The sequence below is a fragment of the Amblyomma americanum genome, chromosome 6 (genome assembly GCF_052857255.1).
Source record: "Amblyomma americanum isolate KBUSLIRL-KWMA chromosome 6, ASM5285725v1, whole genome shotgun sequence".
NCBI lineage: Eukaryota > Metazoa > Arthropoda > Arachnida > Ixodida > Ixodidae > Amblyomma > Amblyomma americanum.
In genome coordinates, this window is record NC_135502.1 from 198,680,031 (window position 1) to 198,703,401 (window position 23,371).

Consider the following 23,371-nt stretch of genomic DNA (forward strand, 5'->3'; position numbering starts at 1 on the left):
TGTGCTGGACATCTGCAGTGTGTGTTGTGCTGGGTCCAGAATTGCCGCAGAAGATAGTCGTTTGGCTGGATGGCTTGAAGATGAGGATGATGTGAGCAGTTTTTCATGGAAAAACTCTTGAGAGAGGGGGCCCTTGTCACATATATTAAGGAGCCTAAATTAAATATTAAAGGAAAGAGGTGTGAAGAAGACGTGAATTAACCGAAGAATAAAGAAGAGGACGAAGAAGCATTCGGTGAGGTGGAGATAGATGATTGGTGGAGAAGAGAAGACGACGACAAGCCTTACGTGGACTAACGCCAAGGCTATAAAAGGGCGAGAGAGATCGAGGCACGGGGGGAACAGCAGAGAAGCGGAGGCTCCGCAGAGTCAGGGACGCTCCGGCTGGAAGAGAGCGACGCCGGCTACTGCTCCGGTGAGCTCGCATTCTACGGCAACGCATCGTGGACTCCCTGCCGTACCTGAGCCCGTTCCGGGGAGTCAACAGAGGACGCTACCACCTGCTACGGCCAGGGGTGTCTCCAGCGCTGTTGCCACCCATCCGGGTGGTGCCCCCAACGCCAACAACACCGGCATCACCTACACAGGCGCTTGGACCGGGAGCTTGTAGGACGCAGCCAGTAACGCCGCCAGCGACGCCAGCCCAAGCACGTCGAACGCCGCCTTGACGCCGCCTACTGGATCCATACAATGCCACAGCCACACCGAACCAACAGTGAGCACGAACGCCGACCGCTAATAGTAGAAAGCTAGTAGTAGACGCTGGTAGCAGCGTGCCCGGTGTGTATTTATAGTCTGTGTTTTGTGCTTGTTAGTTTTGTTAGTTTTGGGTTCTAGTTTGTGTGTCACGTAAGGTGTATTAAATGTGCGTTTCTGTGGGCACACCTGTCGCCTTGTCCATTCTTTCGGTCCGAGTGTTCTCCGGAGCTATACGTGACAGTGTTCCAAATCATCCAGAGTCACCATGGCGTCCTTCATAACATCGATCGCTTGTCCCAAAGCGATTCAGGTAACAAGGTTAAACCTGAGGTTAAACCCCATAATCCCAGGTTAGACCCCATACAACAAAATCAAACTATTCATTTTATCTTTTCCCACACCTCCGCTCGCTCCTTTTACTCTTCCTGCCCACCATTTCTCTCTTGCTTTATCGTCGTGTCGCGCTTTTGCCGAGAGGTTTAATTTTCATTTTCATTTCCTTTCGCTTCAAAGAACGGCGGGCCTGAGAAAAAAAAAAGGACCGCTACCGAGGCCCACAACGTTCGCCCACAATGACACCATCAGCCACATAAAAACAATGAAAAGATACATAAGCCTCAAGCGTATATGTCATTCTAAAAAAACAGTCGTACCTTTGCAACGCTCTCCAGCAAGTAGCGCAGTATTACACAACATCGAATAAGAATACAAAATTCTGGACGAGGACTATAATCTGCAATAAAGCAGTTTGTATACATGGATAATAGCCCTTAATAATATTGTAGCTACACATTGGCTGTAAACTTGGAGGAAGAAACAATACCAAGGTTCTTATACATAAAAGTAAATGCAGAGACAGGGTACAAAAAAATTAACACATACGTTGATGACAATCTTTGCCTACTAGACTATCTTTCCCCATACTTATCCAAAACACTTCATCAAGGTTTAACATAAAGCCATAAAACAAACCACAAACTAAATGCGACAATCATTTTGCGAAAAACACGCGGAGGGCGACATTGCTGCTCTTATTAATATCAATGCCCGTATTAATGAGACGGTTGAGTAATGCTGGAAGTCTATATCTGAGCATCTGAAGCCCATAGTTAAGGGTGCGTGAATGGTGCAGTATATTACATGGCGCAGTGGGTATGTCGGCACTAGCAGCTCTAGCTTAGCTAGTTCAGATAGAGGTGACGCTTTGTCCCGAATTGCCTGTTTTTAGCGTAATGACAGACTTATATCCAAAGATTGAATATCCGCGAAGTATTGCTGTTGTGCAAAAGGTCGCCAGAGGGATGATCATTAGATAGGGTGAGAGTAATTATTAAAGCCTTCTTTTGAAGGAGGTAGATATTTTCAAGAGTGGTGTGTGGAGCAGTTCCCCATATTACGTTACAATAATGTAAATGCCACAAGAAGAGGGTTTGAAACAGAAGACACTTAATTTTAGTCGAAACAGAAGGGCGATAGCGAGATAGTATGCCTACTACACGCGCAACTTTAAGTCATACATCATCTACATGTGCATCCCAGAGTCGTTTTTCTGTGAACCACATTCCTAAAGATTTAAAGCTGCTAAAAATTTCTATAGTGCTCGAGGCATAACGAAGTTCTCTGGAGAATCTCATTACATTTCCTCTAGGTCGAAAAAACATGGCTTTGGTTTTTGAAACGTTTATTTCCAGCGCGCTACATTTTCCCCAGTGGACAAGCATTGAAAGAGTATCATTTGCGAGAGCAGTAAGGTCATCTGGGCGGCAAACAATAAAGAATATGCTCGTGTCGTCCACGTATATTACAAAGTATATATTCTTATTAACATTAGTGATGTCATTGATATATAAAGTCAACAGAAGTTTGGCAAAAATACTCTCTTGCGGGACGCCAGTCTTGATTTGAGTCATGCTGGAGGAGCACCCATTGATATCGACGTATTGATCTCTGGGGAATAAATAAGAGCGAATTAGCTTCATCGCATGGCTTTTGATGCATCTCTGAATTTTTCCAAGAAGAGTGGCATAAAAACTCTTTTTAAAAGATAGGCGTTGTTGCGCTCTCAGCTGAAGTACGGGACAGCCACGTGGAAGAATGCTGCAAAAGCAAGAATAAGCCTTTAGGTATGCGAGCCCACAGGTGCACCGCCAACGAACTGTCATCGCCATCATTTTTTTTAATTTTTACTCATCTGGTTGGCGTTTGTGCTCCTTCTGATGAATTCAAGTCAAGTTTATTTTCCTTTTAAGGAAGCAGGCGGGACAAAAAGCTGTACACACAGCTTTAAAAGGGTCCCGCCACCCTACAGGTTGGCCATGCAGCAGTTTCAGCACATAAACTGTTGCATAATCGTAAGAAATTCCTTATACACGGTGCTATTATACAAGTTCACTAAGTTAGAGTGCAAACAGATTATTGCAAATACAGTTTACAAATACCCTTTTAGTTTGAAAGGAAACATCGCATGCATTGTAATAATCACTATAAGATTAAATACGATAAGTTCTATTACTAGAAAACGATGCTGATCTTAATACTTACACACTAAGATCGAAATTCCGTCAATATTGCACACGAGAAAAACGACGCGTAGATAAGTAAAACATATACACTGAAAATAGTTTGGAGTCACACAATACAACTACACGTTCTGTGACAAAAATTTTGATATCGGAGTTCTAATGGCGGACATGATCAAATTTTTCTTCATTTAGTGCATTCATTACTACTGGCACAGAAAAGGACAAAAGATTGCTTACTGTAATTCGCATGAGGTGCTTGGATGCTCCATATTTTCATACGACTTGTTTGAGGAGTCCTGATATATTCGTTCACTTCTGATAGAGATATAATGATTTTCTTTTTTTTACATAAGATTTGTAGTACAACAATACCCTGTAATTACTCACATGGAATACCGGTAGAATATGGTACATCAAAAATAAATCACACTTGGCAAAAACGGTAGGAAACATTTTCTATGGAACGCACAGCTTTTTCCTGCAAGAGATGCAAATTTAGAAAAATTCGTAATTCCTGTCGTATACCATACAACGCTACAGTACTGTGGAGCACAAGCTACTATAATTTTAACTTTGACAGGAAAAATATGCCTCGTGCGCGCAATGATCCCAATAGCAGAAGATAATTTTAGCTTAGATAGACAATATGCCTATTCCATGCCAGGTGCTTATAAAAAATCACTCCAAGAATTTTGACTTAGTCTACGAGTTCTAATACACCAGTACTGAAACATATGTGCACAGGCTGTTTCCATTTGATGAATAAAGGACTGCTTTTGTTTCTCAAGAATTTATTCGTAGAGAATTGGCATCCGTCCATGCTTATCTACTGCTGAGCGAGTTTACTAGGTTTTCTATTTCGACCTCGGACGCACCCTTGAGAACACTGTTGTGTCATCCGAGTATGAAACATAGCACCAGATGTACTGTGTATAATATCATTAATGTAGATTGAAAATAAGAGCGGGCCAAAAACGCTACCTCGTGGTACGACACAGTAATCGATTGAATTTCTGATGTTCAATTATTTACATCTACATTATGTTTTCTATCGGATACGTAGGACTCGAGCAAAGTACGAGCTGTCCCCGAACACTGCAGTTTATTAATTTTGGCATTAAAATATACTGATCTAGGAGGTAACGCTTTTGAAAAATCAATGTAGACTCCAAAGGTCATTGTTGCTGCAAAATGAATCGAGTATAATTTCTTTTTGCGTAGAAAGTGCTGTTTCTGTAGACCGATGTTGTTTAAAACCATGCTCGAAAAAATGCAGCAACATGTTCCTTTTGGAATTTTGAAGAAATATGAATGTGCATTATATTCTCGATCACCTTTGAAAAGATAGGCAATATTGAAATGCGGTGGTAGTTGCTCACCACATTTCTATCGCCTTTTTTAAAACACATTGGTTACGCGAGACCACAGCAGGAGGAGACAAGGTCAACAAACTGGGCTCAGACCGCCTACTACGTCTTGCAGACATTATTCCTCAGAGTGGCCGTAAACGCCCTGTGCCGAGTCCGAATTGGTGCAGCACGCTCAAGGTCACTACTAAGTCACCTTGAACGTGCTGACCTTGAGAAGCGACCTTGAGCGAACATCGTGCATGATCCGGTACGCTCGCCTGAATCCTCCTTTAGGGAAACGCGCAGGCTACTAAAATAGTGCTAGTTCACCAAGGTGGCGGCTGTTACGAAGTCAGTGCTGCGGCGCACAAGAGGGACGAACGAAGGTTTACTCTTTTTAAGTCCGGCGAAATTTTTTCGTGTGTCTGGAAGTGAAAATGATGAGCCAGGAGGTTCGACGAGGCAACTGAAAGCAGAGAAGGGCCAATGGCGCTGCCTTGAGTACAGGTGGACCTTTACGGTGCGGCCACGGTGGTGTTGCCTGGGAGAAGGCACGTACAGTTAGTGTATATGTTCCCAGAGTTGCGCCTAAGTCCGCCATATTGCTTTTCCAAGCATCCAAGTTAACACGGGAAGCCGCAACTCTTCAATGCAGAAGATAGACTTGGTGCAGTGGTAGAGAGACCACAGAATGAATTCGTCATTATTCGGCTGCCAAAATACTCAGTGAGTGACATACCTCGCTAGTGATGCATCGGCATAACCAAGACCTGTCTCATTGAGTTACGTACAGAATACTCGCCATGTGGATAGGCTGGCGCCATAAGTTGTACACGGCACAAACCACAAGCGTTTTGTACTTGCCAGTTAGCGAACACTTATCGTAAAAGCGCATGTTTTTTTATAAGAAAACAACGTGTTCAATGAAAATGAGCACGAGAAGGGTAGGCGTAGCAATGTACTGTGAGCAGCAACATGGCGCTAAACCGTGCGGACGTGTTGGCTGCTTCCGCACTGCATAGATGCTTTTTCAATCGGGATCGCGTTTCGCAAGGGAGGCGCGAGCAGCGCAGGGAAAATAAACACGAAGCTCTGGGAACCTATACAATGTTTCATAAAGCCACGCGCCAGTCGGAGCACTGCAGAGTCGCGCTTGCTGTTATACTAGCGCGGGTCGAAAACCAGACAGAGAGTTGTGAATCCCGAACAATGTCGGCGTTCATTCGACTCTACTACTCACCTGGGGCCATGGAGGAAGCCTGGGGCCTCCCTGCCCCCTTTCGGGACGAAAGGAACACACACACCGCGCTCGCAGCCGACAGACTTCGCCGCCTTCGCGGCTCACGTGGCTTTGGGCTCTGGTTACGAGCGGCGAGAAAGACCGCCCCGCACCAGACAGCGGGTGCTGCCCGGATGGCCCGCGGTCGGAGGGCATGACACTCTAACCTGTCCGACGCATGGCGCGTCTGCGGCGGTGAAACTATTGGTCGCGTTCTTAACTAGAGCCGTTACCAGAAGCATGCGCGTGCATTCCGCGATACAGCGCAGCCACGGGGTTCCATCCCTCCAAATCTGAGTTTGCTTTTGACCTGCATACTATAACTGCGCTCGCAGCGAAGACCTGGCTTTCAACTCCAACCCGACGCAAAAAAAAAAAAAGAGTACGAAAGAATGGAACCTCCAATTTTAGTTTTAACGCTGCCTGAAGGTATTCACAGCTAGAGTTACTTGTGCAAGTGCTTGCCCTGTTTTCGAAGAAAGCATCCAAGTTATGCGGCACAGCTACACTTATTGTTTGTAGGAGACGCTATAGGGTGCTACTCAGCCGGGGAAATCATAGAGTGATTACCTTCAGCAGTCCGACTCCTCATATTTCGCTGTCGGAACCGCTGATTTATATAATTGTACCGAGTAAAAGGCTCGGAAAGCTGGTCCCGCTCCTCGGCAAATCGGCAGACCTACGCACACCTCTGAATACGTTGGCAGAGCGCTCTTCCCGCGCCTGTTTTCATAACTGGGAAGTGTTGAAAAGGAAACAGGCGGTTCCACGCCGCTGTGATGACCGGCTGGCAGTTTCAAACTAACGAGGTTTAAAAGTCTGCGGGGATACGGAGGCCACAGAAGGCACCGGAGAGGGCTAGTTGGAGAGATATGCGAGAAGTCTTATCCTGCAGTGGGCGTAGCCAGGCTGATGATCAAAAGAAAAAAAAGTTTTTTTTTAAATTATAAAGCACAACGACCGGCATGATTCAGCCCACACGAAAACATATTTCACCAAAATTTGATTTATTGAAGATAGAAAGCATTTGGTTATAGTCTCAACTTGCATCTTGCCACAAAGAATCACGGAAAATAACTGAGTTTGCGAATTCCGGGACTAAATAGCACTCAAGGCGCCAACATCAATGTATTTGTAGTTGGGCGCATGAGCAGGATACATACAGCTCTGCCCTGTGTGCCGAACTGCCTGCGAGAACCCCTAAGTAATGTGCGCTTCTAGAAAAGAAAACAAGAAAATACGACAGCTTCTTATGTAGGCGTCCGTGGCCAGGTGATTGGAAAGGGAAAGCTCAGAACTACCCTCACAACCAAAACCTTAAGGCGAAATTGACGTCGAAATGCAGGCATGACGCGGACTCGCAAGAGGTGCCCACACACTCAATCCATGCTTGACACCCGAGTGCCGGCGGCGGGATCGGCGCGGGTGACGGCGGGCCGGGTTTGCTGGGGCTTGCTGCCTGGATGCGTGGCCCGGGCTACGTTGGACAGCGGGGAGTGGCGACCCTGAACGTCTTGTGTCTTCAGTGCGAAGAACACCGTGAAAGGGCTCCCGTCAGAAGGAAACACCCGGGAAGGAACCTGCGGAAAAACAGCTGCGCATTTTTTCGATCCTGCGTCAAGTTTTTAAAGGGCCTGGCTGCCAGCTGGCCTAGGAGTGTCTGCCTAAGTAAATCCTCGATGCTTACTGCTGCGTCGTGGTGATGTAGTTTGAACACACTGTGTGTCATTTGCCTGGTTCGTCAAAATACTCTTCTGCGTCCCCGAAATCTGGGACCGATATTGAAGCTCGCCCTGTCAGCAGGAGTTGAAAATGCTACTTCGGACCAAATACGACCTTCAACCCTCCGCTGGAGAGATCGTGCGCGCTAGCGGCTAAGCAACAGCGAAAAATCTCCAAACACGATGTTGCATTGCTACCAGCTGGTCTCAGTCGTTTACCACTCCGAGCGAGACATGTACCCGTTTATACCGAGAAGACGCTGTGCATTGCTATGGTTTAACAGCCGCGCAGACAAAGAGGCATCGGCGTTAGAAACTAGCAATCGCCCGAACCAAACACACATTCATGGGCAACAGATGGAGAAATGCACTCTGGCGAGATTTTGTGCGAGGTTCTTGGACGTGTTACAAAACGGTGCGCTTCGCGAGGACATTACACGAATTTGTGCTGCTCTGGCTTTTGGTTCGTGTTACGTCTTTTTCATCATGCACCGCGAATCACAGCCATAGATCCCAGTGTCGACGCCCTGACCCCCTTCTGCGCCCTTCACACTCCTTTGTTTTTCACCGAGTCCTCAAGGACGCCAGCCAACAATCACTGTCAACCCCGAAAATTATCCGAGCTGGCTCGGAAACATCGCGATTTTAAATTTAAAAAGTTTTGGTCGGAGGCGTCACGCAGTTTAGTATAAGTTAAATGATAGCATATGCTATCTCGGGCTGAGATTATAGTCGTAATGGCGTGGTATTTTTTGTATGACCTATTCTTTACTCGTGAAAACTATTTTTCTTCTAATAAAATTAGGTTGCGAGTGGTCTTTATTAGCCATCAACGAAGCTGTGCCACAGCCTTCGCACAATAGTGGCATTACAGAAAAGTGACCCCATAGGCGTTCTGAAATGAATTTTTACTTTGCTCCACGTAAAGAACGACAAACCGGTACAGTTGGCGCTGCCACTTGGCCCATTACTAAGCTCGTTGCGGACGTTTTGCGCGTAGTGTCCTTAGAATGGCGCCACGGCACACATTACTGGTTCTCGCTCCCACCAGGCGGCATAAGCTGAAACATGCAAAGTACTAGCACGCGTCAAGCCTTATACGAAAACTGCGCGAACAGGTAAAACGCGCGAAAGCGGTGAAGGGGCGATATTATGAACAGAGGAAGTATGTAATTACGAACCTCCCATGCGGAAATCGGACGCACCATTTACTATACTACACGCGGAACCGTTTCCCAATGATGTTTGAGAATTTCTTCATTCCTCAGAGTTAATGGCGCGTTATTTTTTTTGTGTGATCTATTCTTTAGCCGTGAAAACTACTTTTATTCTAGTAAAGACAGAATTTACGGCCGACTACTCGTTTTATTCAACAGAGAAGTAGAACAGCCATGACCACAGCACGGACTCTCAGCCAGACGTCCAGAGAATTCCTCCTGGGCGGAGAGAGAACAATTTCGCGCTTACAATGCGTGTTTTTATTAGCGCAGAGGACGTAGTTTTAAGGCGCAAACTTTTCTTGGCTCATGAATGGCGTGAATGGAAATTGTAGACGGAAGATTGTGGGCGGAAGATGTCCCCGCGAACTTTCAATCATAAGTTGTACGGTAAATAGAGTAGAATGGGAAATTTCATACGTAACACATATATAATGAGAAAGACGAAAACAAGCTAAAAACAACAGAAAGAAAGAACAAACAAAAATATAATTAAAACACCCAAAATAAAATTCAAAATAAAAACCAACAAAATAAAAACTAAATTGCAGGCAGAAAGAACAGGGAAAGGCTTCCGCATTTTCTGCTCTTAAGCAGACTTAAGTGCAATCCTGTAATTTTTCGATGTGCAAATTGCTCTCCGTTGAGCTTTTAGTCATAAGCGTCACCTTTCTTCTGGCCGATTTGAAAAGCGCACTCCTATGCGGTTACTACAAGAACGCTTGCCTTAGACACTTGTGCCCATTTTTTTTAGATGACCACTTTTTACCTCAAAGTCAACAAATCAATTAAGAGAAATTATGCATCATTGGGGCTACAAAAAGAAAACAGCACGACCCCATAAGGACAGAAGCTAAAGTATTCTCGCCCGAGCCGCTTGCACGCCACGACGCACTTTCGCTAACTGCGCAGTTTGCTACACCTACCGGCACGGCCGGCGCGCTCATTCTAAATTTCTTGAAATACAGCGTAGTTTAAAAACATGTCTCACCATGTCGTTGTCAGAAACCACCGGACAGCAGAGTCGAACAGCAGCAGGGATGAAAAAAGTGGCTCAACTCAACTTAGCCATGATATATACAGCGAAAGCTCTGTTAAGCAGGCACGATTTAGCTTTGGCTCATATTTATTGTGTCGAGACTCGAGCGAGAGAAGATCAGCACGCACAACAAGCGCAAGAGCGAGCGTCCAGAGTGGCGATCGACGAGACTTCCAAGCGCAAGAGCGAATCACGTGACACGCCACAACTGGCGAGGAAAAGCGGCCGAGCAGCAGCCAGCGCAGCGGCGGACGTGACTGTCAGGCGTAGCGTCGGCTAGTCACATGGCACGGTGTCGAAGCCACATGCGGTGCGCCTCCCTTTAGAGGGCAAATCTAAGTGCCAGTTGACCTTCAGGCTCAGCATGAAGGGAGTAAAACTTTTCGCTCTATAGCACGGACACAGAGTTTGGGTTAACTGCAAAAGAAAAACCGGGAACTCCGAACGCTGACAAGTGCACATGGACCGGGTTGCTTTCATAACTGTCCACAGTAACGCGGCAGAAGCACATGGGCCCCAAGGCGCTCAGAGCATTTCCTCCGTGTCCGTTGTCCGGAAAGCTAGTTTCCGTACTAACGAGACGTAAATTCACTCAACTGAAGAGGCTAGACCCCAAAAAGCCAGGTCCATTGTTCGAGTAATTCACATTAACGGGTCGTTTCAACTGAGCACGAGTGTATATCGTTGCTCTATGGCTGGTTCTTTCTCAACATGCGCTCAAGTGCTGTGTAACGGCGGTAAATATAAGCAGGAGAGTGCAGTCTCCAACGAAGGGCACGGCAAGCTGAACAGGGTAGTAAACGAAGAGCACCACAACGTCAGCATACAAATCCTGAAGTGATTGCCGGTGGTAAGCAGAAGCAGAGTGGAATAGGCAACACAAAATTGCTATACTGTAGGCAGAAACCGATGAAGAACGGCAGATACAGCTTCGTACACTGTCAGATGCTCAGAGGAAACGGCGAATTATGAACACATCAGCGCAACGTGCAGCAGAAAGTCAGGCAAACATGCTTCGAAAACGGATGAACAGGGGTCGCAAGGATGGAAGAACACCAAGCAACCCAGAGAGCTTACCGCGAGAGGAAAGACGAGGAACGACGACAACATTTGCAAAGAACCAGGGTCTTCAAACGGGGTCTCCTGGACAGTCGATATGGCCGGGCATGTTCAGTAAGCGATAAACTTTGGCACATACCGGACTTGACGACAGGGATGGCGCACATGTGTGTTCTGTTACAGAACATTCTGGGCGTTGATGCAAGTGTATTTACGGTGTTTGTGAAATAAAGAAAAGCTACACTAGGCCACAGCCTGCTATTTTAACCAAGTAGCACATATTCTGTAGCCAAGTAAACCAAAACAATATATGTACACAATGTGGTTCAAACTTAATTTAAACCACTGTTAGGAGATGTTTATGCAAACATTAAGCCCTGTTGGCCTATTTGACTTCGCAGGATCTTTTTGAAACACATAATGGTGCTATAAAACAGTTTGTGTCGCCCTCTGTAGGCCATTTTAAACACAGTTTTCCATGTTACATTTCAAACACAGAAAGAAGGGAAAGGTACGAGAAGCAAGCCTGAAGAAAGATAGTATTTTGAGGCGCGTATGTTGTTATGGCAGTCTACGATGCGACATTAAACATTATACCAACGAGCACTTTGGCGCATTTTTAAAATCCGCTTGGGCAGCTCAGCATTGCTGTAAACCAACTTCGCTTTTAAATCGCACGTTGATCATCGTTTTTTGAATATTTCAAAACAAAGCTTGCATTCCCATCAAATTTAGCCTCTGCATGCCTAATGAAAAAAAAAATCTAATAACTGGTGCTTCTGCTATAGACAGCAACTACGTAACTACAAGAATGCAGTGCACTAAGCTGTTGCAGTGTTTTTTTTTGCGCTCATAACTCTAACAAGCTTGAAGTTTTTGCTCCATAGTTATGAGCTTCCTGTAATGAAACTGCATGGCCACTTTCGAGATTGTATTGCATTTCTGGGCGCTGAAACTTCTTGAACATCTATTCTGGAGTGCTATTCGCATGGAAACATGTGCTTATCCATCGAAGCCTCTGTATAATGGTTATGTTTTCTATTCCTGCTGCATGACATCAGCTGCTACTTACGGCCGCTCTTTGAAATTTCATCCTCGCGTACTGTAAGATATGAGGAACTGACATTGTCTCTACCGAGCGTCTTAGTTTAATGCCCCCTGCCCACTATTGAAGTAAGTGGTTATTCTATGCTTAGGAGTGCCAAATTCGCCCTGGTCAGCGTGAAAAAGGTGTTGTTCTAATGGAGCCAGAACATAGGGCAACCAATTTTTAACGCTTCCAGCCTTTGCGCAGAGAGTGTGGTTCAGTCGCGAACAGAACATAGGCAAGGTAGCAGGCGGTAATCCCCGCGGTGGCTGAATTCGAGAAGTGCCTGACTGTCCCTTTTCCAGTTTCGGTAAACTGGACGTTTCTTTAATTTCGACGGTCCTCACAGACCAACTCGTGCACTAGTGAGCGCAATTCACTCATTTTCGTTGCGAGGTCAGTGGTTGCACTGTTCCAGTTTGTACCGGGACCTCGAGGGAAACTCAAGATACTTTCAGGCGGGGAATCATTCAATGGCGTTCTGCTTATTTTCACCTCCATGAGTATCTTTTATGAATGTATAGCCCATGAGTATAGGAGATGAATCATGCGCAACAGCGGGGAAAAATCTCACCCCCACTCCCTGCATTCAACAGAAACGTGCACCTGTGCCTTTGATTTCTTCCCACTAATAATTCCTTGTGCGCCTGATTTTCCCTTTTTAGATGTATGTGTGCATACCATTTGTCAGCGGACGGGGCTTTTAATCTTCACTGCGGACTTGGAACACTAGTTGACTTCATTCGGTACCTAGGTTAAAGCAGTTACTAAACGACTGCAGACATCGCACCCTGAAAAACGGTTGGACGAATTAGCGTGGTTAGTCCAAATAAGAATGAGGTGAGCCAGCACTTCGCTTGTCACCTCGGTTTCGGCTTCGATACGAGGCTCGGTTTTCAAGGTCAAGCAGGCTGCAGGTAAATATCGGCGAGTGCGGCCTTATTGCTAGCGCTAAAACTTCGCTCTAGTGCAACCACAAGCGCAGGACAGCGAGAAGTATGTAATGTGCACAAGTACTAGAAAAGTGTCTTGAACGGAACACAGCGGGGCGCTGCAAAGTACTGGACTACTTGAAAAGACATGGGAGAGGCCTTTGCCCTGCAGTGGGCGTAGTCAGGCTGATTACGATGATGATGTGGCGCTGCACGAGACGCCGGTGAGAACATTGCGCTGAGGGCAGTCTGCAGTGCCCAGTGCACCATGCAGTTTGCACTTGACGCTGTCTAGATTACGTCCGCTTTGTTTAGAATGGGCCGCACTGACGGGGTCTTTATGCACAAAATTTCTCACACCCAGCAACTGATCGGGAAAGACGCCATGTTCTCGCAGGTATAAATGCTGCCCTGATATATTCTCTCACGAAGACGCCGAAGAACCTCGCAGGCATCTAGCAAGAACATTCAATGGTGCTTCTGGTGATACCCGTCATGACCATCTCCTACCAACGAGTCTGAAAAGTATACTAGAATTGTGCGGGGGGCCATTTCAAACTCACCCTAATGCCTACCTGCAGTCTCAGGGAGGCAATAGCATGCGAAAAGTTTGCTCAGGGTGGCATGAGAACTTCTGGCTTGAGTACAGCGACAAAAAAGATGGCGAGTTTTGTTTTTCTGTTCTGTTTATTACCTTACAACGCCTCGTAGGGGGCATTACACAAGGGGTAGGTTTTTATAGAAAGAAAGACATCTCGTGACAAGTAACCATTGAACAAAATGGTCGTTTAAAACCTGTGAGAACGAAGATGGGCACATGGTAGCAGCGATGTCTGGGAGAAGGCCGTTTCAGTCTTTGCCGGTTCAGAAGAAAAAGGAAGCAGGGAATGTAGTGGTTCGAGCTCGTGGGCACGCAACTTAAAACTGAAAGCTGGTGCGGTCGGATATGCGGGACGCTGCTCTAATGTATGGTGCTTGACTAAGGGAAGAAAAGAGTAACTTGTGATACAAGGGCAGGCTGGCAGTGTGGCGTCGACTAGAGAGCGTTGACTAGCCGGATTCCGATTTTAAAGATGATACGCTGACGTCATAAGAATATGAGGAGTGAATAAATCTAGTACCGCGATTTTGAACAGATTCTATTGAGTCGATCAGATATTGACGCCGGCGCTCGTGCAGACGAACGCACCAACTAGAAAAAGAAAGAAATGTTGCGGAAACGCACGTCCAGGATTACACCGCTGTGCCGCCATCCACCAACGACCGCTTAATAAAAACGTGATATCTGGTACGTTGCTGATTCTAATCCGCCATGAAGGGACAGTGCTCCCACAATGAATCATGCAGCTCCAGTTCCGCAGGACCAGCTTCACCACCAGCGAGGCCCAGCCCATTTTCACGGCCAAACACGCGAGAAGGCCGAAGAATTGGTGGACCAGTACGACCGGGCGGACATCTACAGTGAATGGGGCGCTGACTGCAATATGCGACATGTTTGTTTCGCCCTCGAAGACAATGCGAGGACCTGGTTTATAAACAGTGAATCTGGCCTTCGATCGCGGGGGATACTGTAGCAGCGCCTTCTCTGGACGACTGGAGCGACCGAAAAAATGAAGTGACACGAGTCGTGTGCTCCGACGCTCGGGCTCGCAGACGGCAGCCGGACGGTGGCGACGGATTAAAAACCTGTTCTTGAGTCTGCAAGTGACTAGTTCGGGTCCTTCCTCCCGCCGGCGCTCTACAGCTGGTGACAGCCGGACGTGATCTCTGTTAGCCTTGCTGAGACGAGGTACACCCCTGGAGGACCACCAGGAACCACTCTGTACGCAGAACGCGGAACAGAGCTCGGTGCCGACTTCGACGCCTCAGGCCCTGGCACCCCTCTCAGCTGTTGCTCTCTGCCTGCCGCCCTTCTGGGAGAGCACCCCAGAGCTCTGGTTTCATCAGGTCGAGGCCCACTTTGAACTAGCCCGTGTCACGACTCATGCCACACGATATTTATATGTCGTCCCTACCCTACCTCCGACGGCTACTGAATAGGGCGCTGACTCCTTGCTCAGTTCCGCTTGAACGCCCCGCGGATCCATACGATCACCTCAAGGCACCGCTCCTCGCGACGCAAACGCGATTTCAGCAGATTCTGCCCGCTGAGGAGCTTGGAGACCGTCCACCCAGCCAACAGCTTAGTCGCAAGGTGCAGCTTCTGGGAGCACGAGCTCAAGCGGTAGACGACACTGGCTATTCCTCCAACGTCTGCCGGTGAACGTCCAGATGATCCTGTCTGCTGTATCGACACTGGACCTCTCTTAACTCGCCGACTTAGCTGATTAAATCCTGCAGGTTGGCAACCACTTTTCCCAGGTTGCCACAGAAAGCTCTACAGACATCGCCCCCTCTGCTCCTGCTCCATCCAACCGTTCCCACCCAAAGCAATTGACCCCGTAAGCATCTATCGATCAGCTGTGCCTAGAGCATCTAATTGCTACCACGTCGTCTTCAGCCCACCGAGGGTCCCGATTTCATCACCGACGGCGCACACCATCTTGCTCCGGGTCCCTGAAGCGCCGTCCTGATTCAGCATCGCGGCCACCGCTTTGTTATTACCACCGCCGATTCGGCGCCAACGCCTGCCACTGCCTACTTTCCGTGCACTTGGGCAGGAAACCAGCCGGCCGCCCGCTAGTGGCGACGAGAGGTCAAGGCCTCGAACCCTGTCGCCTTTTCTACATCACAGACAAGACCAGCGGCCCCACATTCCTAACTGATGTCGCTGCTCAAGTCAGTGTCTTTTGTTAGGCGCCATGACCACGCATGCAACCGCTCACTTATTTGCTCGACCCGAACGGATGCTGGTGCGTGCTGGCACCGTGATATGATCATCGGCGAATCGCAGTGCGGATCGGGAACCCTAGTGCTCTGGCATTTCTGTGGCAATTTTGATGGAAAACGTCACCAAGTGATTCGGGAAGTCGATAGAGGCACCGTGCGCCCGCAGAAAGTCGATGCCAAGAAAGACATTGCGAGAGAGTTCGCGCAGCACGAAAAACATTGCGACGAAAGTGCAGCCGCCCACCGTAAATCGGGCAGTACACACAGCGAGTGGTTCGACAACATCGCGGCGCCTATCGGTGCTAGGCACGTAGCAATATGATGTTAGATACGAGATCGCGCTTTCGAAGAAAACTGCGTGTATTAGTGATTGAGAGTGATTCGGCTGTGGTTCAGAGATGACCACGGGCGATGCTTCTCCGCAGCCGGTTCGTTCTCTCTTTGTCAAGAAGGATACATCGCTGCCAGCAGCAATGTTGCACGTCAGGGCGAAGTTCTCGAAGCCTTACCGTTTGTTCCTACGTGTTCTTGGAAAAAAATATCACTGATTACCACTAATGCATTAAAAAAATAGATTTACCCGGAACGTTACTGTTTGAATAAAGAAATCAATTACTTACAAAATAGCAAAGAAATATAACTGATCGTTAAATGTTTAGGAGAATCCGCCATGGTCGAGTAGATTTGTAATAAGGGAGTAATACTCGTTGACATCCACCCAAGCGCAGCCATACGGCTGGAAAAGAAAGCTAGCTTTCCTTTGTAGCCGTATGGCTCCGCTTGTGTGGATGTCAGTTAGTAATTACTCCCTTAATATAAATATAACTGATAACATGTTATCAGTTACCTTAACGGGTTACGTACTCTGGGACTAGGTAACGTGATTAGCCTGTTTTTTTTTCCACGTGCACCAGCACTGCTATTACTATGCTGCAGAAAGGTCTTTACTTCACAAATCTTACATTTAAAAATTTGCGGTGCGCTTCCCCGAAACTCCCCGTATGATGTTACACAATCGATGTACTGCTTAGGAGTTTGCATATAAATCTGTCATCGTGTTACAAAGATCAATTAAAATGTCCATAGATCTTTCTTTTGCGGCGTCAGGAGCATCGCTAGACTATGAGGCGCTATGATGAGCTTTGGCCCCGTCTGTTGGTGAGGTATATGCACGGCTAAGGGCACCGCGTCCCTTACTACGGAAGAGTAGTTCGGAAGGCGTTTGTGGAAATGATGAACAGTACCTGTAAGAGCAGTTCGTGGCGCTTCCGTGCGGCGAGCGGACTGAGGCTCCCTCGGATGATGTCCGGCTCCCTGATTTGGACGGTTCGCCGGAAGCTCTCCTCCAACTCGCTGGCACGACGGCTGCAGCGCAGTTCCACGTGGTCCACTGCGGCATACAGACTTGTTATAGCGGATCACCATTCAGCGCGCTCAGTGAGGAGTGTTTAGTTTGTGCTCATCGTCTTGGCCTGTCAGTTTGTGACTGCGCGCAAAAAATACAGAAGTTTGCGAGGATAGAGTGGTCGCGGCTGGCAAAGGACACGGTTAATTGGAGTGCCGTGGGCATCTCCTTGTCCTGTAGTGGGCGTAGTCAGGCTGATGACGGTGACTTACCACTAGGGTACAAGCAGGGATTAGCGCTTGTTGGTGGTGCCACGGATGATGAATTCCAAAGAGCCGCAATAGCATATATATGAATGACTGGACAAATTCCTTGGCTGAGAGGAAGCGCGCTTAGGGTGTTCGGTCCGAATCGTTAAGGTGAAAATCGCCAGACTGCCGAGGTACAGTGTTCTAGAAGGAGTTGTAGTGGCAAGAGCGTAGCGGGTTTCGATGGGAGGCGCTGAAGCAAAAAAAGCGGTTGGCCGCGCGTGGCGCTGCCGTCGAATACTGGAGGGGAAAAGCCGGCCGTCTGTGTTGCGTCGTTGCATTCAGCGAGTTTTAGCGTTTTTGTTGGGAAAGGCCGGTGCTTTAAGCTCGTTGTGATAATAAAAGCGGGTAAGCGATTCCATCGGAGACATAAACTTATGCAAAAAGTCAACAAAACGCGGGTACAACTCCCGACCCAGCCGGCCGCGAACATATCGACTTTGTGGGGCACCCTGAGGATGCGTTGCCAACCAAAGGCACATAGAGCAAAAAACCATCTGGGGCAGGGAAAGTGCACTGCAGAGCAAGTAGGCGCCCAGCGAACACGGGCAAAGTTGACGAACAATTACAAGCGATGAGCAGTGAAGATTGAGGAGGAGGTGAAAGAAGATTGACAAATGAAATGGAGGTCGAAACACCTTGGCCATTCCCCCCGCGTGGGTATGTGCCATATACCTGGGGTGAAGAAGAAGAAGAAGAAGAAGAAGAAGAAGAAGAAGAAGAAGAAGAAGAAGAAGAAGAAGAAGAAGAAGAAGAAGAAGAAGAAGAAGAAGAAGAAGAAGAAGAAGAAGAAGAAGAAGAAGAAGAAGAAGAAATGGAGGTGAAACCACTCGGCAATAGCACGAAACGACGGTAAAGCAAGGATGAAAGGGTGTGGACGAAGAGTAAAAGGAACGAACGAAGGTGTTGGAGAAGATAAAGTGAAACGTTTGGATCGATTTTATGGGGTTTAACCTCGTAACCTGAGTCGCTCTTGGGACAAGTGACTCGCGTTGCGAAGGACGTCGTAGCCACTCTGGATAATTTCGAACCTCTGGGGTATGTTTCTTAATGTGCACTGACATCGCACAGTACACGCGTGCCTTTATAGCGCTTCGCCTCCATCTAAATATGCGACCGCTGTGGCCGGGATCCAACCCGAATCTTTCGGGCCAGCAGCCGAGCGCGCACTACAACCACTCATCACTCATCACGGCGGCGAAAGAAAAGGGAAACGCGAAAAAAACAGAATAAAGCAAGTGCTCATTAAGCAGGAAAAAGAAGGCAATAAATAAAACTATGCGAAGGGACAAACAGATTAGAGACCTACGTCCACCGACGCGGACAGAAACGACATTTCCCTTTGTGTGCAATGAGAGAGGGCTCGCTGATGCAGCAGAAGTAATTTGAACGGTTTCAGTTATTTCTTTGGTAAGGCGGCCACTTTTTTGTGATCACTAAGCAGCTCTCAAAGACAGGCAGGCGTACGGGGGTGGCGTACGTACGTCGAAGGGAGAGTTAATTTTTGGGTATTGTTCCTCTTGTAGACAAAATAAAAAGAACAAATCATGGCATTGAGACAGCGATATATTGGTTTCACATAACGCAAGGCAAAGATCAAGCTGTTTAGGTGCTTGTGAGCGAACAAAATAAATTCCTCCAGTGGCAGAAAGGAACGCCGGGCAAATATTCGAGGTAGCGGCAGCCATCCCTTGCTTCCCGTTGGCGCCTTCACTGAAACACAGCCACTTATTTCCCTTTGAAAGGTTAAAAATAATTATCCATTCGTGATGCATTAAAAATGGGATACTAATGTGATAACGCCATAAAAAAAAGCGCGACTGTCCTGTCGGCCCCGCCGCACAACTCGCGTACCGACGACGCGCTGTTTCTGCTCCAGGAGTCTACGCCAGCGCCGCGCCGCGGAAACCGCTTCTAAAGCCTCACGGGGAGAGCTCCGCTTTTGCCACTAGAAAACATTCTAGAGCACTGTAGCCGAGGTCTGTTGAGTGTAGCTGCAGGGTGGCCTTACCAGACCGAGCGTCATTGCAAATATCTATTTTTTTCTACTGTCTTGCTGCGGAATGGGACATGCGGACAGGATGACGAAAACAATGCAATAATAGCAGCCTTGGCCATGTTGGTTATTCATTTGGAAGTGAACATAACAAGACGAAGGGACATAGACAGAAGACGAACGCCTGTCTACGGTCTATATCCCTTTGTGCTGCGGCAAAAAACGGGCAAACTATGCTAATTCAACTCGCCCTGTAAAAGCGGGTGTATTATCAGCAACGAGCGAATAATCCAGAAGTGGAGAGGATGCAAAAGGACACTATTAGGGCTCCAAGTAAAAGGGTGCGAGCTTAGCTGAGAGCTGTTGGTCATGGAAAGCGTGAGCTAGTGACATAACTGCAGGATATACGAGGGCACAGTGCATTCTCTGTATGCCTTGACCTCCGAATAGTTGGGACACAAACTATGGTGAGGGAAGTAAAATAGTGAGAAAAGAAATGGTCTCGCATGTGCAATTACATTTTTTGGTCCGGGCGTCGAAAAGAAATAAAAAATATCATCTTACACGCATGCGCAGCTGGGGCAGAGGATGGGAAAGAGGTGCGCTTAGCTAGGCTTGACCCACGAGACAGTTCGTGCAGCTCTAGATCTTGCTCAGACGATTTCAATATCATTTGGCAAACCGACCTCAGTGGACTAGGTGCTTGCGTGCTGAGCCCTAGATGACGCGTTTAAATCCTGCCCGCGGTAGGCACATTGCGATGGAGGCGAAATCTAACAACGCGCAAGGCGGTACGCCATGCAGGCGAAATGTCGCGCGAAGGCCCAAGCGTCGGCGGTAGGTGTCGAGTGGCGTCATCCCTCGAAGTGTTTTGCCCGTGTCTCTTGCTTCCACGAGTAAAATCTACAGACATCATAAGCGCGTGTGTTGTCTGTCGTCTTTTTTTTTCCCTCTTGCTGTAGTACTCAATACCGGAGTTTTATTCAAATTGTTCTACCAAGCGGCCACCGTTTTAGCCTTATTATTCTTAAAAGACTGTGCTTGTCGCCTTGAAGTGCCTTGTACGAGAGGCTTCCAGTTTCTCATATAATTTTTCGTCCGTGATGTGTCTCCGCTTAAGCTGGCGGCGGACACCGTTGAGCCCACCTTGAAACCTTTTGAATGTTGTCCTTCAACGCCATTGATGTTGAAATAAACGGTATGAAGGACTGCGACCGAGGAAACGGCAGGACGAACCGACTCCGCTGTCTAGATGGGCGCCCATGGCAGTCCACGAGAGCACGAGTAGCCAGCGGGGGCCCCGAACAGTCGACTCCTCTACCAGCAAGTCGGAGACGGCACCTGGTCCCACGGGGCTCCGCTCTCTGTATCCGACCAGCTGGAAAGAACCTGCGGGACCGCGAGACGCTTTCAGTGGTGGCGCTTGCCTAAGCTCATGCAAACTGTGTTTATAACGGCGAATACTTTCCGATATCCTTGTTACTGGCACGAGAGGCATTAGATGGTTGTTTTCGGAATGAGGAGGTGCAGGCAGGTTTTTTTCTTGTTTGGTACGAGAGGGAAATCGAACTCTCTCTCTCCCTCTCTCTCTCTCTCTCTCTCTCTCTATATATATATATATATATATATATATATATATATATATATATGCGAACATGATTTCTGGAAGCTGATTTGGTCAATATAATATAAAATCACCAAAAATTGAAGAAACATAACAGGATTTTATTCACAACGTTTAGGCTGGAGGAAGCCTTTTTAGGAAGGCTGGTCCTCCAGCCGAAACGTCGTGAAATAAATCATTTTCGCTCTCAGCGCCACACGAACGGGACACAAGACGAAGGACTAGCACAAACAGGCGCTGACTATCAACTGGTTTTTTATCGAAGAACGAAAAGCGTATAAATACAAACAGTGAACTACTTATCAATCAACAAAAGTTATCTGGAAGGCACGTGGGAGGTCAGACAGCTCAATTCGCGTGTTAATTTATTGTTATGTCGGAACAGGATGCGCATGTTCCTGTAATCGGGAACACATTGGCACTTTTTGCTCTGGAAAGACGCCTGGGCAAGGGGGTCCCCTTTTGCTCTCCTTTCTGCATGATCCTTTTCATGCCTGCATTGGCATTGCCGGCTGTGGGAGCCTGTGTGAGACAGGGCGTCAATTTTCCTGGTGTTTTCATGCTCCATCAACCGTTTGTTAACGCACCTGCCAGTCTGGCCGGCCAATGTACATGGCACCGCAGGAGAAAGGGACCTGGTATACCACCCCTACCATGAAAGGTATAGATGGCGACACATGACGCACCTGACAAGCATCCCTCTTGCTCTTGCCGTAGTGCCTCTGATTGACCTGTTTGCACATTGCGCTAAGTTTTCTAGGTGCTGGAAAGACGACTTCAACGTCGTATCTGCCCACAACTTTTTTCAGCCCATGTGACAAGCAGTGTGCATACGGGACCACAGCCGGCTTTTTCTTCTTTTTTTGGCTTCTTTCGGCTGAGCCCCATTCTTGAGCTGCCTAAGAAGTTTCTCCGCTGCCCTGGAAATGGGTTTATCTGGGTACCCGTTCACACGTAACCTGCCTGTTTGTGCCAAAATGCTCTCTCCCGTCCTTTCATGGCAAGATTTCCTGAGAGCTGATTGCAGGCAAGATGCGGCAATGCCCTCCATTATGAGTTTAGAATGACCAGACCGGAAGTTTAGCAATGGTTTGGCAGTCCTCGGGCGATACCACCAGCACAAGTGTTTTTCCCCCCCACACAGTGCCAAATCCAAAAACTGCAGTTCTTTGTTGCTGAGAACCTCCGTTGTGAACTCCAGCCCACGTCCGCATTCCTTCAGTCTTCAGAACGTCGACTAGACTACTAGGCAAACTGCCTGTTGGGGTGAGCACCAAGTAATCGTCGACATACCGAAAAATTCTGACAGCTACCCTATCCAATGCCTTTTCAATTTCCCTATCAACCCTGCTTAAAAAGATGTCGGCTAACACAGGTGCCACCCTGGAGCCTATGCAAACCCCCGACGCTTGTACAAAAGCCTTTCCCTCCCAATCAACCACTGTTGCAGATAGATAAAAGGAGAAGATTTCTCCATTGTTCGATGACGTGAACAATTACAGGCCGATCTCTGTGCTTTCTGTATTTTCGAAAATAGCTGAGCATATTATAAACAAAAGGCTTGTTGGATTTCTAACCTCGCAAAATATTATCGTAAGGCAACAGTTCGGCTTCCAGAAAAACAAATCTCCAGAAACAGCACTACTTGGAATAAAAGATGAAATTCTGCACAATATCGAAAACAAGGCATTAACTCTGGGTATATTCCTCGATTTTAGAAAAGCGTTCGACAGTGTCCAACATGATATACTTATAAAAAAGCTTCAGCATTACGGTGTCAGGGGTATAGCTGGTACTCTCCTCATGAGTTATTTAACTTCACGTGAGCAGTATACTGTCATCAATGGTGAATGTTCAGAGACAAACACTCTGTTGTATGGTGTACCACAAGGGTCCATCCTAGGGCCAGTCTTATTTCTCATCTATATTAATGATATTGTAAATATACCGGGTGCCTCGAATTTGGTTTTATATGCGGACGACACCAATGTGTTCTTTTCGGGTAGGGATTTAGATGCGCTGTTCAGAAAGGCGAACAATTGGATGTTGGGCTTAACCTCATGGCTGGGAAGTAACCGGCTCGCATTAAACATAAACAAAACAAAGTATGTACTCTTTCGTTCCAAAGGTACAGAAATGTATACAATTCCGTGTTTAAAATTTAATGGCCTGGACATACAACAGTCTTCTACTACCAGATTTCTAGGTGTGACATTCCACGAAAATCTCTTATGGAATGCTCACATCCACACACTTAGAACTGATCTCTCTCGTGCCTTAGGCATCTTAAACAGACTGAGGTGTTACCTGCCAGCTTCTATCAAACGACTAGTGTACTACTCCCTTATACATTCACGTTTTAGCT

The 23,371-nt window shown here is 47.3% G+C and overlaps 1 protein-coding gene across 1 annotated transcript in view; it reads right to left on the minus strand.

The window, feature by feature from the left end:
* Positions 1-6,902: 6,902 nt before the first annotated feature.
* Positions 6,903-23,371, minus strand: part of LOC144095163 (calcium-activated chloride channel regulator 4-like) — a 601,494-nt gene continuing 585,025 nt past the window's right edge. The window contains exons 16-18 of the mRNA XM_077628955.1: positions 20,619-20,771; positions 16,978-17,123; positions 6,903-7,429 (exon numbers count right to left, since the gene is read on the minus strand). Coding sequence (XP_077485081.1) covers positions 7,229-7,429; positions 16,978-17,123; positions 20,619-20,771 — 500 coding nt within the window. The 3' untranslated portion in view covers positions 6,903-7,228. The remainder of the gene's footprint in view (positions 7,430-16,977; positions 17,124-20,618; positions 20,772-23,371) is intronic.